General features: G+C 36.7%; 1 protein-coding gene across 1 annotated transcript; it reads right to left on the reverse strand.

Moving 5' to 3' along the window:
* Positions 1-2593: 2593 nt before the first annotated feature.
* Positions 2594-17702, reverse strand: TRMT6 (tRNA methyltransferase 6 non-catalytic subunit). The gene is made up of 11 exons (XM_026110491.2): positions 17513-17702; positions 15684-15811; positions 15153-15262; positions 11846-11937; positions 11675-11758; positions 10485-10609; positions 8873-9237; positions 8559-8644; positions 5268-5370; positions 5095-5181; positions 2594-3606 (listed from the first exon to the last, which is right to left on the reverse strand). Exons 1-11 carry the CDS (start codon positions 17611-17613, stop codon positions 3433-3435), a joined length of 1455 nt encoding a protein of 484 aa, XP_025966276.2. The 5' UTR covers positions 17614-17702; the 3' UTR covers positions 2594-3432.
* Between the last annotated feature and the right edge of the window lie 123 nt (positions 17703-17825).

Below are 17825 nucleotides of genomic sequence, written 5' to 3' on the forward strand. Positions count from 1 at the left end.
TACAATATTGTAAATTAAGTATTGCAGCATGATGTAATTTTTATTTCTCCAGCTACTATATGGGAGAAAGCATGTCTGTGAGAAAGTAAACACCTAGAAACAAACAGTTTTAGTTGTAGCACAGAAAATAAAAATCCACTTTTTTTTAAAAATGGTTCAAGTATGTAATTATAACAATGAATATTAAAGAAGCTCAGCTTATGCAAATATACACTCATGAGTCAGTAATATTTTGCTTAAAAGCTTACATCTTGAAAGAATGTGTTAAAACCTGCATCAGCTGCATCATCATCTTGGGTCTGAAACATCTCAGCCCTTTGCCTGCATCTTTGACTTACAGCACATAGTAAGTTGCAATTTTAACCTTGAAAGCTCCGAAGCAACTGTGCCATTATCTCTTAGCAAAAACAGACTTTTCTTTGCAGTCACTGCTGGTACAGTTTAAGTCTGGAGGTAATATTTTGGGCTAAATTATCAAAATAGAACCACTTTCTGCTAGGATACCATTCAATGGGCTGCCAAGAGCTTTGTGATAGGTTTTAGCCATTATCCTTCTCTGTTCTGCTTTTATTCTGTGGGGCTGACACTGTTAGTGCTGCGATATGATTAGCTCTTTCAACAGCATGTTGTGCCAGGTCCATTTTTAGCAGCCCTCCAATAACATCTACATCAATCTGCATTTTTGTTTTCAAGGCATATCAGATGCTTTTGTCTTTGAAGTTGGACAGTACAATTTAAAGTATAAGATGCATAACCTTGTTCCAGAAGATGAAGCAGAAAAAGTATTTTTGGCTTCTGACTCATGCATCCCTGGCTACTTGTAAATTTGATGTGCAGCTTTAGTGAAACACAGGAATGGAAGGCTTGATAACTACTTACTTGTTGCAAAGGCTCATATTTTCAGCAAATTTGCATGGAGAAAGCAATTGTATGTTTTGTTTTGGGACTAAGATAAGAAACAATTAGGCAGTTGTATTTTATTCTTAAGTCCAGACCAAGTCCTAACCCTGCTAAGCATCCTCAGTGTATTCCAGAATCCAATGCTGGCAAATTTCAGTTGGCTGATGGGGCTGGATCCCACCAACCACCAGAGGAAGGGCTTGCATGACGCACACTATTCCACCCCCCTCTCCCCCCCCGATTTCCCCTAATTTGTTACCTGTAGAAATGTAAGACTCCCTAGAGTTCCAGAAAATCATAACTTGCATTTCATCGTTTCCCTCTCCATTCTAGTCTTCAGGATATCACTGCAACTTATTCACATGTTAAATTAAAATAGAAGCTATGTTACATCATGATGCACTCCATTATATTCACCATTATCTATACAATACATTGTTTCATCACATTATGATACATTACTAGCTTGAAATATTTTATTTGAATTACTTGATACTTGTTTTCTTATTATTTTTCATTGTTAAAAGCATTAGGCCACATTTTAAGAATAGGGGACAAGATTCAATATTGAAAAACTATCAGTGTTAACGTAAGTGAAATTAAGCCAGCTTAGTTGTGATTAAAAATAACTTTCAGTGTTCCAATACCGTTTGTTTTCTGAGGCTGCTTTCCTTGTTATACAAACAAAACATCCAATGGAATTTTTCTTAGGTTAATAAACATACCTGATGAGACACGGGATTCCAAACATATGTTAGTTGCTTAACCTAACACTGAGCAAAGCTTTACCCTTATAGTACTGTAAATATAACCGCCAATACCTACCAGCTCAATGAAGTGGCAGAGAAGTACCTATGTTTGCTTTACAGGTAAGTAATACTGACAAAGAAGTTATCTTCTGCCTCAGTTTAGTCTCCTGACTTACACTGATTTCCTAGTTTTCTTGCCTTTCACCAACTATCCATCACTCTAATCTAGGCTGGCTCAGAATTCCCCCACATAAGGGGTTCTGGCTGCTTGGAAAGTCCCAGTTTCGGTATGCATGTGCAGACATAAGCTGGGAAATACTGCAATTTTTTTTTTTTTAAAAAAAACTCCATTAGTAAAAGCCACACATCGGATTTCTATTCCTCAAGTGTGATTTATGACAAAACATTTGTTTGTTGATTGTGGCAAAACATACTTTGCAGAACACTTTATGCATGTGATTGGCAGAATACAGAAGAGATGGTAAAAACTATAACCTCTCCACATGTGTTTTTCACATAATAATAGAAGACAAGCTTTTCATGAAAACAGAGAAGGTTATAAAAATTAGAAAGAGGATTAAAAGCAGACAAAAAACCTCAAATATCTCCCATAACTGTTTACTTAAGTGAAGTCTATATAACTGCTTCTTTACACAAAATGTAACCCCTGTTTTATTTTGAGCTAAGAGTGTCCTACAAGAGCATTATTCTTATCAATATACAGCATTTTACAGTTTTATGAAATCTAATTACTTGATCCCAATGCTCCAGTTCCCAATGGAGTAAAGCTCAAGAATGGAAGCTAAGTGCTACTGCCTCTCTGAGCTCCCATACGGGCCCCCAGCCAAGGGGTCTCTTGCACAGGAAGGATATTCTCCTCCCAAGGCCTCTGATAGACTGTTTTATTTCCCGAAAAAGGGAAAAGAAAAAAAAACCCCAACTCATTAGGGAAAATATCCTGCAGTTTAATTGAAATGGCAAATGCAAAGTTAAAAAAAATTAATAAAAAAGCTACACTTCATGAAAGATAAAACAGTAAAATAAATATATATACATATAGCAATTTCCAATTTTTTTCAAATTTATCTTAAAAACAAAACAACTCTCAGGAAAAGGACAGGCAACACCAGCACACACATTGTTTAAATATTTAGTATTTTAATTTACAAACATACACTTTCTCTTCTGTATTTATTTCAGGAAACACAGGGCCATGCTGTAAAGTTCTGGTTTTAATTTTTTGTTTGTTTTCCTGTTGGAAAGAGAAGTGTATGATTTTTGCTGTTTATTCTACTTCATTAAGGTAATTACTGAACATAGCAGGGTTCTGTATCTGAACAGGGAACAGATCACTATACGGAACATTTTACCTTGATGCTGGTCTGACAAAACGGGAAGCTAAGTGAGATGTGTTGATTCAAACTCAACCTTTTTAAAAACTACTACTTCATCTCTGCTTCTGGCAACGAACAAAAAGAATGGTTTCATTGATCCTTTATCTCATCCCCAGGTTACCTTCTCAGCATGATCATCAGAAGGTTTTTTTTTTAGTGTTTTCAGTGTGGTGTTTGACAGCAGTTTACTTCCAAGGGTTTTTCTCCTCCTGATCGTGTAGCTGGTAAAGGGAGGGAGACAATCCTCTCTGCAACACAAATCTTCAGCTTCTGCTGACAGATGTATGACAGGTACTATTTCTGTGCTGTCAAGAGCACAGAAAATACATTAGTTACTTTACTAATTGTAAGACTCCTGAGATCTGAAAAGCAAATCAATTCTTCAAATGTTAACAATGAAGGTCTTGAACTTTCCGCTTTTTAGATGATGGCTCGTCCATCGTCAGTGCTTCTAAACTGCTGGAATCAGATTTGCTCTTATCCAAGACAACAGTAATACCGGAGAGAAGGTACCCCCCACCTCCGCTCATTGTCAGTTTTGGATGGCTTCGATCTGGTAAGACCTTTTAAAACACAAAAACCAAGTTATCTGTAAAGAGCCATTCTACGTGTGCATGTCAAATTGGGTAATTAGGCAAAACTTACAACGTGAGATGTTTCTTTTTTTTTTTCCCCCCAGTCCCTACAACAGACAGATTTGAAAAGTGTATTTGTCTTGCAAGGGAAAAGTATCTGCATACCAGATACCAGTTACAAAAATACATAAGAACACCGGCTACTGTGTCACTGAGGACTTCTTCATGGCATTTCCAGCAAAATTATGAATTCAAGACCTAGGGCACCTGAAGTTAGCAGCGGAAAGTCTTATTTGTTCCTGTCTTCAGAACTAGTGTACTTTGCAAAAAAACCACATCCGATCTAACATAACAGCGTTAAATAATCCAGTCGTTTCCAGTTCTGTCACTACAACCTTTACTTATCAAGGTAAGACATAGCTATGAACCATGACTTTCAGTGACGCTATACTTTTCTGTAAAAGCTCTCTCCTCAGTTATACTTCCTCCTTGCCTTGATTGCCATTGAAGATCTAAGGTGATTTTGTGCATGTTCAGGAGACTGGTGCAGTATTATTCCTAGCTAGGTGGTCCTAATATTTGCAAAGTTTAGAAAGCTCTGCCAAGCATAACATGGGCAAACATCTTCCTCTGTGTCTCCTCCTAATCGATCTCAATTTGGTTGGCTGTTGTTTGGAGTCAATACTCATGGCCACTCTTTGACTTAAGTCAACCAATTATCAACAATAATAATTAAAAAACACATAACAATAATTAAGCAAATAATTCCTTATGGACTCCAGAAGCCTATGGATGAGGAGAAAGTCAATAAAAGGCAAGAAACTCTTCAGAGGGGATGAGCTGCTTACAAATCAGACAGATTATTCTGCTTCTGCATAGTTGAGAGCTACTCCACATTCGTAAATATCCTTTCCAAAAGTTTGTCAAACACTTTTTTCACTGTGGAGTTCCTCCCCACCCCATCACGTTTTCACTGTTTAGTTCCCAAGACCCAAATCTTCTTCTTACTCTAGTTCCAGGAAACATATGTGAAGACACTGACTGTGGAATTCGACACTCTTTTCAGGCCACAAAAACGAGACATCAGGACATCCAATTTTGTTTTAATTGGACCAATTGGGAATTAATAAACAATTGTAATATTTTGCTGCACTCCTCTTGCACTATATTAGATTGTGCCTCACTTTAGGTTAGCCACTAAAACAGCATAATTATATTAGATTTGCCAGCATGCTGCCTTTGTATTTCAGCAAATGTTTTAATTAAATGTTTTGAAAGAAGAAAATGAAGTCTCTCCATTCAAAAGTGTTGCAGTGAAGCATCAAAATTCCTCAGAGTACTTTCATATTGCTTTCAGATATAGGAAAGAAAAAGCATAAATTTATACATGGTTTAATCAACCCCCCCAAAAACATTTTCAGGATTTCGCTCCCCAATATTCATGCAATTTTGATAGCCACTTACTGTAATCCTTACCTGATAGCTTCGTAGCCAGGTTTCAGACAGCTTTAGGTTAATAACACCACCTCTTTCCCTTAACTTTGTGTAACATTCTAATAATGGCTTAATCAAAAAAAAAAAAAAAAGGTTATATAGTAAAATGGTCTCAAGCTTAAAATATAACAACTAGAATAACATACTTGATTTACCTCTTTGTACTGGCAATAGACAACAAAAGGCCTTGAAGGAGCAACAAATTCCAATAAAGAAAGTAATAAAGGAGTGGGATGAAACTTGCTGGCTACAATTAACCTGTGAAAGAAATTCCACGCACATTAGTTTTCTGCTTCTGTAACCATTTCACCAAGTACCACATCCTCCTACTTAGCACAATGTATCAATTACAGTATGAATGTTGCTAATCATTACATTTTTATGGCTTTAGCAACCCCCAAAATATAAAAACAAATCACGATTTCCTACTTGCATAATTAAGAGGATAAAAAGCTTGTTCCCTAAAGAGCAGGATATCGAACACACTGCAGAAGCACTCGTTTCAGCTGTTTTGAGCTCCACGATAATTCTTTTGATCTTAAGAACTTGCATGCTGCTTTTCCTACCCTAAGACCACTGTCCAAATATGTTTATGACTGCTAGTCTTTCCCTGGAATGCATCCTCAGCTAGGATTATTTAAGCTTACGTAATCTTCACCACATATAGTTTTATATAAAAATACTTTATTTAAAGAGAAAATAATCCCTCAGCAGTTTGATTTTTCAGTCATGCCTGCTATTTAAAAGAAATGATGCCCTTGCCAACTTGAAGGCCTCTACCTTTTTCCTTCATCCTCATTTTAATAGCATAATATAACTTGTACTTATATCGCAAGGAATGATTCAGATTCAATCAGTCAGTAAGTCATATCTGTGCTGAAAGAACAGCTTATTTAAACTACTTTTTCAGTATACAGATATTATGTGAGAAGTCTCACCCATTAACATTTGTTCTCCAGTGGAGCGTACAGCACTGGGGACACTGACAAACCTAACAAAAGGGAGGTAAAAACTGATGTTCTGTTTTCTAAACTCAGTAGAGATAAAGGGCTAATACAACTATTCTACAGTTGTTTGCATTTTGGTTTTCTGCAGGACATGGCCTTGCAGGCTAGGAACATCCTTCAAATCCAAATTTCCATAAATACGTGCTCTGGAGTTAACCGAGTGGACCTTAAAGAGAAAAAACTCCAAATTGTATTACGGAAGGCTTGGATCGCTGCACTGCTACTGCAAGGAACTCTGCCAGACAACAGGAAAGTAAGTGAGAGATGAAGGAGAATCTGGAAAATCAAATTCTGTTCTCTCATATGGCAGCACATATTGCTGTCAGCAGGCAGTCTGGCCAGTCTTAAAATTAATGTAATGCGTGAGAGGGGAGAAGAAGGTACAGGAAGGACAGGGAAGGGCACAGAGAGGGTGTGCAGCCTAATCCTGAACACATGGCGTATCTTAAAACCAAATTCCACTTTCATTGTATCAGAAAATCCAACGTTCTATCTTTGCCTACTCCTTAAAAAAAAAAGAAAAAACCCAAATCCCTAAAGAATGCCTGGCTTTTTCCCCCCTCAAAGACCTACAGCAGGCTTTAACTCTCATGAACAGAATTGGAGAATAGCTCTAGTACACTCTTTTATCATATAATAGCACAGAAAGTTAGGATAAATGTAAGGTTCTATTAAAAATATATTTTCCACATTAAATAGTAATTACTGTTATTCTCCTAAACTTGGTGCATCTCTTTACCTAACTACTGGTTTTTCTTTCTTCTGACAATAAGCTTTGAACCTTTCACCCCATCTCTAAAGTTAAACAGCTTTTATTTATCCTTTCCCTGTTTCTCTCTTGCAAAACAAAACAAAATCCTAACTCCCTTCCCTGCTTTTACTCACATGTCAGCCAAGTCATCAGTGTGAAGCAATTCTTTATTCCATGCCAATTTTTCTGCCTTAGGTGGCTTACTAGTATGTACCCTGTGGTTCTTGATCTAAACAAATGGTGAGCTATAAAGGCAAATGACTAAAGAACTGTGTGTCTGACTGAGCCATCTGGGACACTGCCTTCAGGCAACTATAAGCTTCTCTTTCCGTCCTATCATGCTGAAGACTTTCTAGAACAAGAACTCACTAGACCCTTCAAGTGTTTGATTTGTTACAGCTTTCTTGCATTACAAAGGACAAAAGAAGAAAAAGTATAGAAATGATTGAAAACAAGTGACAAAGAGACAAAAGACTGAACAGGCCTCCTCAAACTCAAATATATGCAACGAGTGACTATACTATTTTATAATGCAGGAAGAATCAAGTAAAATCAGGTATTAATTTTTGCTCTGCCAGACCACACACAAACACTAATTAATACAATGACTGCAGTAGATGGTGGTAAAAACAAAACAAAACACTATCACTACTATTCAGGCAGCTTAATAGTCATCTGCAGACATCATTAACGATGCTGCTGCTGCCAAACAGGTCTTAAGTACTTCTTACAAAACCCCTTTAACAAATTTTATTGCTTCAGAGGACACAGAACAACCTGTTTCTGAATCTTCATAGAAAAGACAAGTTCCAGCACTTTAACATGCTAGATGACATATCCTAAAATAGGAATGGGTATTAGTTAAAACATTTGACAGTAAAAACAAGAGTTATACACAAACTTTGAAGAATAATCAATAAATGTGTATTAAAATTTACCCAAGCTAAACAGCTCTATTTCTAGGGGGCCAAACAGTGTCAAAATACTTTGTTGTACAGCATAGGTCTCTATCCTCTCATACTCTTAAAAGGAAAAATGAGCATGTAAAGTTAAATAAATCAACACTACTTGATTCACTCAAATCACTTCAGCATTTGCTAAGAATCTTGTGAAAAAGTCACCCTCACCAAGGGGTCTACAAACTATTATGGGACTGAATTTCTAGGAATATACTTTTAAAATTTTGTTATTAAATACTTGCCTAAAATTGATCATTGGGATCAATCAGTCCTCACTAATACAGCTAAAATGAGGTTAAACATTTTTTCCTGTGTAAAAAAGAAATGAGTTTCTAAAAAAAAAAGTTATGATTTAGTAAGCTCATGACATCAAGTTCTACTTGCCAACTATAATCCTGTGATATTTATCTGAAATTACTTGATCTTAAATTCTACCTGCTAATTGTGTGTATTTTTGGATAGGATAGTTTTTTTGATATTTACTGACACCTTGTTAGCAAATGATGACTTTTAGATCAGAAAATCTCAAACCCTTTAAATGACAAAAAGAAGTCTCAGTCAGGTAAGAACAAAACAATGAATGCAGAACATGTCTGGGTTGACTACTTGATATTAAATACGGAAAAAGGATTTGGGTATTTTTTAAACAAAATTTTTAGTTGTTTCAAACAGTTATTCTCTGTAGATACATATTCAAACAGGAAGTTTTTTGACAAAAAATAAACTCACCCATCAGCATTCTTCTCTCTCAACAAAGCAGCAGTTTCTATTAGCTTTTTCCTTCTCTCCTGTTGTTTTCTTTGCTTTTCCCGAACCTTTGAACAACAAAGTAAGCATTTTGCAATTTAACTGGTAGTTATATATTGGATCATGAATGGACTCAACGTTCATGTTCTGCACCTCAGATGGCTCAATGTAACACAACTTTCAGAGTTCCATTTTAAAACATGAATAAATTATATTCTAACATGTCTGATTCAGACAGCAGAATTTTAAGTATATGGGTATTGTAAAGTTTGAATAGCCATAATAAACATTCTTACATTTTCTTTATTTTCTTTTCCTTGGTTTTCTTTAAATCCTATATCTTCAGCATTAATGTCCATTGTTTCTTGCTCTTCTGTTTGATTGCTCTCCATAGCTGTTTCAGTAGTAGATTCCTCTTCTGTTTCCTGTAGAGAAGCCTGCTTGTCATCAATTGATCCATTGCTTTCTTCTTCCACTAGTGCATTATCTTCAGGTTCTGAAGGCAGACTCTCTGTGGAAAATGTTCCAGAGAGAAGACTATCTACTTTGCTGAGAGGAAATTCATGAAGATTATTGAAAAAAGGTTTTGGAAATCCAAAACAACTGGTGGCAGCTCTAACAGGTCCCCCTCCTGGATACATCTGAATAATGGATCCATAGCCTATGACGGCATAAAATAAACAAAAACACATTACAGCCATAAAACAGCCAGAACTTCTGGGAGCAATAAAACACACATTTAAGAACAGTAAACTAAGTTGTATGCTCTTAATCCAACCAAAAATTTAACAGGCTGTTAAATTATGACTGACGGTGGAAATCTTTATTGGAAGGACAACAGTTACTGCAGCTCAAAAGGACAAGGTAACTCAAAGTCTATGCATGTATTAAACAAGTATTTAGTATTAGAATGGAACAAGTGAGCAGTGACAAATTATTAGAGAAGCCAATTTAGTTTAGAATTAAAAATATTCAGATTTTCTACAACATTTGTTACTTAAAACTATAGAATGCTTTTGATCAAAACTAAAATCTAATTTAAACAGCTTTAATAGATATGGAATTTCTTCAACATCCACATTATTCCTCTACAGGGAAAGATGTCGTATGTTTAAACATCTTAAAAAGCAATTTTGATATAACTATTGAAAAGATCGTCTTATTTCGTTCAATTCAGAGATTAACCTTATCCCCTCAATTTGCTGCGACAAAAACAATTCACAGTTTAACTGCCTTTGTGCTTCTCGGCCAACAGATAGCAAATCTGGGTGCACACATCACACTTTCTGCCTTCCCAGGCTTGTGGAACATAATCATCTCTAGTCACCTCTACTGCCTTTGAACAATTTAAAAATAAACTAGTTTAGTGAGTTTCAGAAATAAAAACAAGACAAAATTCTGCTGGAATATGCTCAAGAAAATGCCATGGACCGTTTTTAAAATTTACACTATGCTGATGTTAAATCTCTGATAAATGGACATGATGAAGGACAACACTTTCAACACTGCTGTCTGTCTCGACCACAGTGTTATCACTCCTATTTTCTGGCACTTCTATCTTACAAGTCCTTGGGAAGAATCTGCAAAAAAGCTCCTTACAGTCATATCTGAACACAATGTTATTATGCTAGCACAGGACAGAAATGAAAACAGATCTATGTACATACATGATTTTTCACTATTAAAAAATATAAATAAACCTGGGGATACTGTAACTGAAACACACAAAATACAGCTTTCTCTATGGAAATATGAGCATCGGTTTGAATGCTGGAGACAGCAGATTTTAAAAAACACAAATTATTTTGAGGTACTTCCTTTTAAGAGTATCACAAATAAACTTACTTTCAAACAAAGTTTCAAATAAACCCTCATTCTGTATATTATTAAAGCTACCATGTTACTTACCTCCCATTCGTTCCATCACAGCACCCAGCACGAGGCCCGCACATGTCTCCATTACAATCATTTTGTTGCCAGCATGGATGTTTCCTAAAGTCAACATCTGAGCTAGAGTGTCATATCGCAAATGGCTAGAACATATGAGGGTTTTAAGAAATTTCAAATGAGTTTTCCTTAGAGTCAGAAATACTGTGCATTAGCTCAGGAAGCTGTCAATAAAGGTTGGATTACAGGAAGTAGTTCAGGATCAGGATCAGTGGCCTTGAGAGTCACTGTGCAGAAATTTATATTTAACCATCTGGCAATAAACAAGCACTAGAACCATAGCAAACATGAAATTAGAAGTGACAGGCATTACATTTTATAGGGACAACAGCAGAAGTGGGAGATGAATTAGTTTGATGCTGAAGTGCAGCTCACTCAGACAAAATATTTTTTCAACTTCTTTTAAATTTTGTTCTAAATTCTATGACATGTTAGTTTTGTGAAGAACAAATGGTCTTCAAGTTTTATTTCCTAATCCAATAATGTATGCTTTTGTGTTTTTCATCTGTTTTGCAGTACAGCACCTAAAACCTGCAATCAGAAATCAAAATCAAACTCTGCTGACTGCTGTACATGCACTGAAGAGGCTAAGTGATGGCTGAAGAACTTACAACTACTCTTAATTAACAAAATCTATCATTTAATTCAGGTAAGTGAAAATCAAATGCAGCTAGATCTCCCTTCTCCCACAATACTAACTTTATATTTTTAAATTCTGAAGACTTCTGAAAAATCTGATTTGATTTCTTACTCTTCAAAGACAAAAATTCCTGTGTCAGGTAGGTGGCTTGATATTTGGCTTGCTGAGGCAGAAAACAGAGGCAATATCTCATTGACCAACAAAAGATAAGAAATGACTTAACTGTAAAGAGCAACTGTCTAAAGAGGTAATTTGTAAGATGGCGGTAGCAGGGAAATAGTAAGACCCAATCCTGCATGCACGCACGCACACACACACATTTGTTCACTGCAATAGCATATCAATTCATTTTTTGTATCACATTGTTTTTCATTAAGTTTAAAATATTTCCATTAATAGGAAAAAGAACAAATGTGATGAGTATTACATACTCAGGTATAACATAGGTATTTTTAAATACGTTATTAAAATAGCTTTCCATTATAATTTGAAAGAAAAAATGAAAACTTACTTAATTTTTCCAGGCTCCCTTGCATAATACATTGTTGAAAGAATGCGAGTAGATGGTCTTAGAATTGTAATAACTGCTTCATATCTGTAAGAAGCACATAGTACTATTCTTATTTCAAGCTAAACAAGTTAGACAACTACTAAATAATTTCCATATTTTTAATTCACTTACTTTTTCTTCTTCTTCTTTATGTATTTATCCTGAGCAAATTCTGTTTTGTCTCGGAATGTTGTACTGTTCTCTATTAACTGTTGAACTATTTCCTTGGAAAAGACAGTTTATTTTTATTACAGGCTGCACTAATTTCTCATTCATTTCAAGTATAGTACATTTAAAAAACCCACTGAAAACATTTTCTTCCACTAGAGAAGCATATATACCATTAACTTCTACTGATATTAATGGCAAAGTAAATAGGAAAAGGAAGACACTATCCTGGCTGTGCAAAGGAATTTAATTATATACTTTTTAAAAAAGTGTTCTTTAACTGTATAATGTCAATATAAAAATGACAAACTGAAAATGTTGATCCTTAAAATGGGGTATTTTGTAGGGAAGGAGGGGACGTAGCTATTCTATTCCAATGAGATACCAACTCCTGTTTATGTTAGTATAAACGATAAATTGTTGTTACTAGCACCAACACCTAAAAGTGTCATAAGCAGAACTGAAAGCAGGGTGGGAAATATAATTCTATTTCCAGTTTTTGACTCTGTGCATTTGTACATAGATGGGCTTCCCTTGCACCAGAGCTGGTTCTTGTTTGATTGTTCAGTGAGCCAAATCAGATTACTAAACAGGCAAAAGAAAAAAGAAAAAAAGGAAAAAAAAAAGAAATTGAGCAAAAAAGGATACAATAAAATTAAAAGTTTCCTTTTGATTTAGTGAGCTAAACTGGCACATCAAGAAGTTTGCTAAGTGCCAGAACTAACACCTGAGAAAGGGCAGACTCTTGTGGCCAGAAATGAAGGAAAAGCGGGATTGTTCCTTTCAGCATTAGCAAGTTATTACTTCAGTTCTTTTTGTGAACCCTCTGTATGTGCACATTCTTATCTCATGCTGAATGTGAAGGACAATATCCTGCTTTCTCCGAGTGATTAGCTATTTTTAATTATTCTGTGTTTAGAATGAAGGCAGTTCATATTTATGGGCAGTTATTATGGAAAAACTGACATATACTAAGTTCTCAGTCTAACATTTCCCATAAAGGTACAGCCCTTCAAACAAGTGACTAAATCTTCTGTGAAGCTACATAGGCAAAAATATTTGACAAAAATTAAGTAAGCAATCTAGTGTCTTATGTAATATTTACTTTTATCCAACTCTCTGACTTCAGCATCTCAATCTACCAAGGCATCTTTTTCTATCTTTTTGTCCAGTCTGCTCCAGTTCTTCCCCTATACTTGACTATTTATCTGACATCTCTCCAACCTCGCATAATTTCTTCTGCCTCCCAAATTGTGCTAGTCTTGTACTAGCTCCTTGCTTAATGTCAGACTCCTTAGCATCTACTATTTCCTACAATACTCCTCATGACTCCTTCCCTCTCTAGCTCCCAGGTTTTCTCCAGAATTCTAGTTTTTGTCTCCTCATCTCCTTGTTCTAACCTACTCTCTTTGTCAGTCCAACTCTTCTTCCTCCTCATACTCTTAGATTCCAGCTGGGAGAATCGTTAAGACCCCAACAGAAAAAGGCTTTCATTTCTCAGGTTTTGTGACTATGCCTGCAATAAAAGAACAAATGCTGCACACTGCTGTTTTTGTTGCTGCGCTCAAAATAGTTTAATTGCTGAAGTCAGGAGTTCCTTTTAAACATGCATGAAAAGCAACAGTACAACCTGGCCTAATAGGAATTCCAGGAGGGTAATGAGAAAGAGTATTTTTGAGGTGGACATTGCATCTCCTGCTTTTAAGAACCTGATACAAGAATATATTGATGCAAGTATTTCTTAAAGTTCCTATTTTTCAGGCCACTATTTCTTAAGGTCTTTCAAACACTTAAAATTTATTATTAACGTAGTGGGACAGCATATCTCTTCTTTTTTGCCTTATACTTGAGTGCAGCAGCCGGATTTTTGTCAGTAAAATTTACCTTGAAGAAACCAGGGAATATTTCTCTAGTATAAGTACAAGGAACCAAAGGGAAGCTGTGGCATTACGCAGTACCCTGAAAGTACGTGCCACTCCCAGTTTGCAGCCTAACACTACGTAACTATTCCTCGGGACCTGGGAAGGATTTGGGAAGGTGATGGCAAATCAAACCTCATTAACACTGAGGTTACTGTATTTCAAAGAACAGTCATCTCTGAATTGACAAAGCAATGTCATTCACAAGTATTAACTCAAATTTTACCACACATTCATGGAAGAATAATGTCTATTGTTGCTAATATAACACAGTCTAAAACGAATTTAGAGCTACAGTTCAGAAACCACTGTTAACAAAGTAGGGTATTTTAATAACCTAAATTAACAATACAGTAGATGTATGGCATAGACATGCTGAGGACAACTAGAAGAGCCAGAGGGATCTTCTGACACAGATAATGAGAACTAACAGAAAATGTCAAAGCTATCAGACTGATTAGCACATTCTTCTCAAAGCGATAATAGCAGGAACAGCTCAACCATGGAAACAGAAAAAGTACTTCTGCTTGGACCCATCCATTATTAAGCAGGCAAAAAGCAGAACAGCTGCTCTGAACAGCAGCAGCAAACAGCAAGATGCAAAGAGGAGATGAACTTGATGTAAGCATGAGCAATTTCTTATTTTTATTAGAATGGGTAAACCAAAGATGAGAGAGAATTTTGTCTGATAACAGGCACAGAATGCCCCTTACTGCAAGGGTCTATTAACATTCAAGAAAGCCTCACCTCTTGCTAACAAAGCATGGGGTAAAAAAACATCCCTTCTCTAACAAAACAGAATTGGTCCCTTGAGAATATCCTTAAACTTTTGAGATGCAGATAAAACACATGCATCACAGTTTGGTATGTATCACCTAGAGGCAGACTGATAGCACATTTGTTATATAATGCTACCTGTTAACATTTTTGTGTTTGACCATAACACCTTTCTACAGCTTTGATAGTATGTCTGTAGTATAGAAATAAGCAGTATTTTGAATGTATAGAATGACTGTTTTCAATCTTATAAACAAATAAAACCAATTAAATTGATTATGTGAACTGCATTTCCTCAGTTGTTCTATATTCCTTTTTGTCTGTTATGACTTCTGATGCAGTAAAAATTCATACTGTATTCTCTATTGACAAAGTTGCCAACCTTACATGAAGTTTTCTCTGAAAATAGGCTTTGCATTTTTATAAAAATAGATCTTTAGGAAAAACATGACTTGAGCAGAAGAACAAAGAAAAAGCACCGAAGTCTATGCACCATTAAAAAGAACAGCCTATTTCATAAACTAAAATATAACCATCAAGGTAGCACAGAAATGACACCAAAACCTTAATGTTACCTGTCCTTTAATACCCTTGTCCTTCAAAGCCTTTATGTCATCATGAGTCAGTTTTTGAGACTTTCCATCGTCAACTATGTTACGATTATCTGTACCTGCTTCTTTTGTTTCTAAAGAAAAAGGATATAGATTTGTAAAATCTAGCTCTAAATATTTTTTTAAGTTGGAGAAACATACGACTTTAGTTTCACAGAAAGCAGACTTCTCAGGATTAAACTCACATGCTTTGTGGTCTTGCTTAATATTGCCTAAGCAATCAGTTAAATATAATATGTAAAATAGACCTCAGTATATGTATTCACCCAGCCTAAAATTCAATTTTTTCCCCATATTAAAAATTTTTCTTTGTCACAGGACTAGTGAAACAGCAGATCAAGACAAAACCATGCACTTTTATGACAGAAAGAATATAAGTAACAAAAGTTAACAAATGATTAATAGAAAGCTTATTTTCCATCATCTTTGGTCGTATCAAAGAATCAAATTAATTGGCATGCGTTTTTCCAAGCATCAGTCTATCCTCTGAAATACCTGTGGCAGCCTCTTCCATCTCTTGCTTTGGCTGGAGGTTCCCGCCACTAGTTACTTCAAATGTAGTCCCATAAATATGTCCGATGGCATTATCCAGATAGAACCACTGCTTTTCAAAAATAATTTTTCTGAAATAATGAAAGAAATTAATGATATTAAAAGCATTATTTTTATTATGTCCAAAAGACTAGGTGACAGGATTTTAAACCTAACAACAGTAGAAAGTAAACCATAATTTCATATATGACATTTCTAGCTATGTTCTTAAGGAAAGCAAGACAAGCATAATAAATGAAATGCTAACTACTGACGACAAATCCACTTTAAATTGAACTGACTGGGAAAAGAACAAAGAGAAGGAATTTAAATTGAATATAAATTAAGAAAAATACACTTTTTTCAGTTCCACAGAGTTCTAAAATGACAAGTAAAATATAAAGGTACAGCACAGGAATTATATAGTGCTGTTGTTGACAGAGAAAGCCAGAACAAGGTAGCAATAAAATTAATCTGAAATGTATTAAATCTAGGCCAATCACTCAGATAAGTGCAGAAACATGAGTATGAACTTAGAAATCTCTATATTTTGCAGAGCTCCTTAAAAAAGCCAAAGGAATATGAAAAAGAAAATAGCAGAAAGAGCATTGCAATCCTAGAAATATTTAATACAAAAAAAAACCCCTTAAATTTTATTGCATTAATGGATGTTGACATTTTTCTTTCTTCGCAGATACTAAGGAATAAAACAACAACAAAAAAGGACCTATAAGCCTTGACCTCTCAGGCTGAGCTACACAGATTTCCTTGTGGACCAGGGAAACGCCATTTTTGTCAAATGAAACAGGTAGCAGTACCCATGCCACACACATTTGAGTCAAGACTTATCAATTTAAGCTCTTAGGCTAGTTATAGTCATCATTAATTTTGAGACTAAGCAAAAAGATTGAGTTCTTTATTGTTTCTAGCATTCAGTTGACTGATGTTTGAAATTCATACATACATTTTAAATATGCCATGATCTGTATCCCCAAATGCAATCAAGTATTTAAATAAAGCATAATAAAAAAAGTTTTTGCATTCAAGGCATTTATATAAACAGAATTAAAAAGTTTTCTCATTCAAAACATGTATTTACCAAACTTAAATAAAAAACTAATGGTATTTTACTTGCTCACCTGAAATCTATTAGTCCCTGCCAACCCAGATTTTGAAAGATCAATCAAAACTTGTAAGAAAGTTACAATTATTGAAAAGAACTTAGATAAAATTGTATACATGTACTCGAATTTCATGTTGAAGACTGCTCTAAAAGGAATATCCAACCGCAAATATTGTCATACTGTCTTGCAGCATCCTTACTCTCATCGGATGGTAGAATATAAAAAAAAAATTCACAAGTGAATTTTCTGTGGCAATATTTATGCTTTTGCTTTCTTATTCTTTCCCTTACGGCAGGGCTTTGCAATTAAGACACACGAAAGCCGAAGAGGGATCTGACAAGGAGATCTCAGCCGCGCTGTGCGGGGTAACAGAATAACCCCCCGAATCTGGTGGTCCTGGCAAATACCGAAACCCCCTGTCAGATCGCACCAGCCAGGGCGAAGCCCGTCAACAAGCAGCACCCCTAACTTTGCACAGGGCAGATGCGAAGGCAGCGCCGGGCGGCAGCAGCCGAGTCGCCGGCCGCGCTACGCCGCCGGCTGCGGACCGGGACCCGCGGGACGCCGCTCTCCTCAGGCGCCCGACGGCCGTTGGGGGAGGGGGCGGCGAGGCCGCGCGCGCGCTGGCGGCGGGGAGGCGGGATAAAGCGTGGCGGGCCCGGCCCTCACCTCCGCCGCAGCACGGGCACCGCCTTGAAGACGTCGTCCCGCTTGAGCACGGCGCAGTCGCCCTCGCAGATGCGCAGGCCCGGCCTCGTGTCGGCCTCCATGGCCGCCCTCGTGCTGCTTCCGCCCCGCCGTCCGCCACTGCGCAGGCGCCGCCGTCCCCCTACCGGAGCTGCTCGCCCGCCAATGGCAGGGGCTGCTGAGGGCCGGCGGCGCCTGCGCAGCGCGGCAGAGCGGGCGGAAGGGGAGGGGGAGTAGGCGGGGCGAGACTCACGTGAGACCGCGCCCCCGGCGGGGAGGAGCCGGCCAATGGGCG

Source organism: Dromaius novaehollandiae, chromosome 3 (genome assembly GCF_036370855.1).
Source record: "Dromaius novaehollandiae isolate bDroNov1 chromosome 3, bDroNov1.hap1, whole genome shotgun sequence".
Lineage (NCBI taxonomy): Eukaryota > Metazoa > Chordata > Aves > Casuariiformes > Dromaiidae > Dromaius > Dromaius novaehollandiae.

Excerpts from the sequence above, each read along its gene's own strand:
- TRMT6 (XM_026110491.2), bottom strand. The coding sequence starts at position 17,613 with ATGGAGGCCGACACGAGGCCGGGCCTGCGCATCTGCGAGGGCGACTGC. Across the intron at positions 8,645-8,872 it reads GAAAAGAAAATAAAGAAAAT|GTTCGGGAAAAGCAAAGAAA; the intron begins GTAAGAATGTTT and ends TGTTGTTCAAAG. Across the intron at positions 3,607-5,094 it reads CCTGGCTACGAAGCTATCAG|GTCTTACCAGATCGAAGCCA; the intron begins GTAAGGATTACA and ends GTGTTTTAAAAG.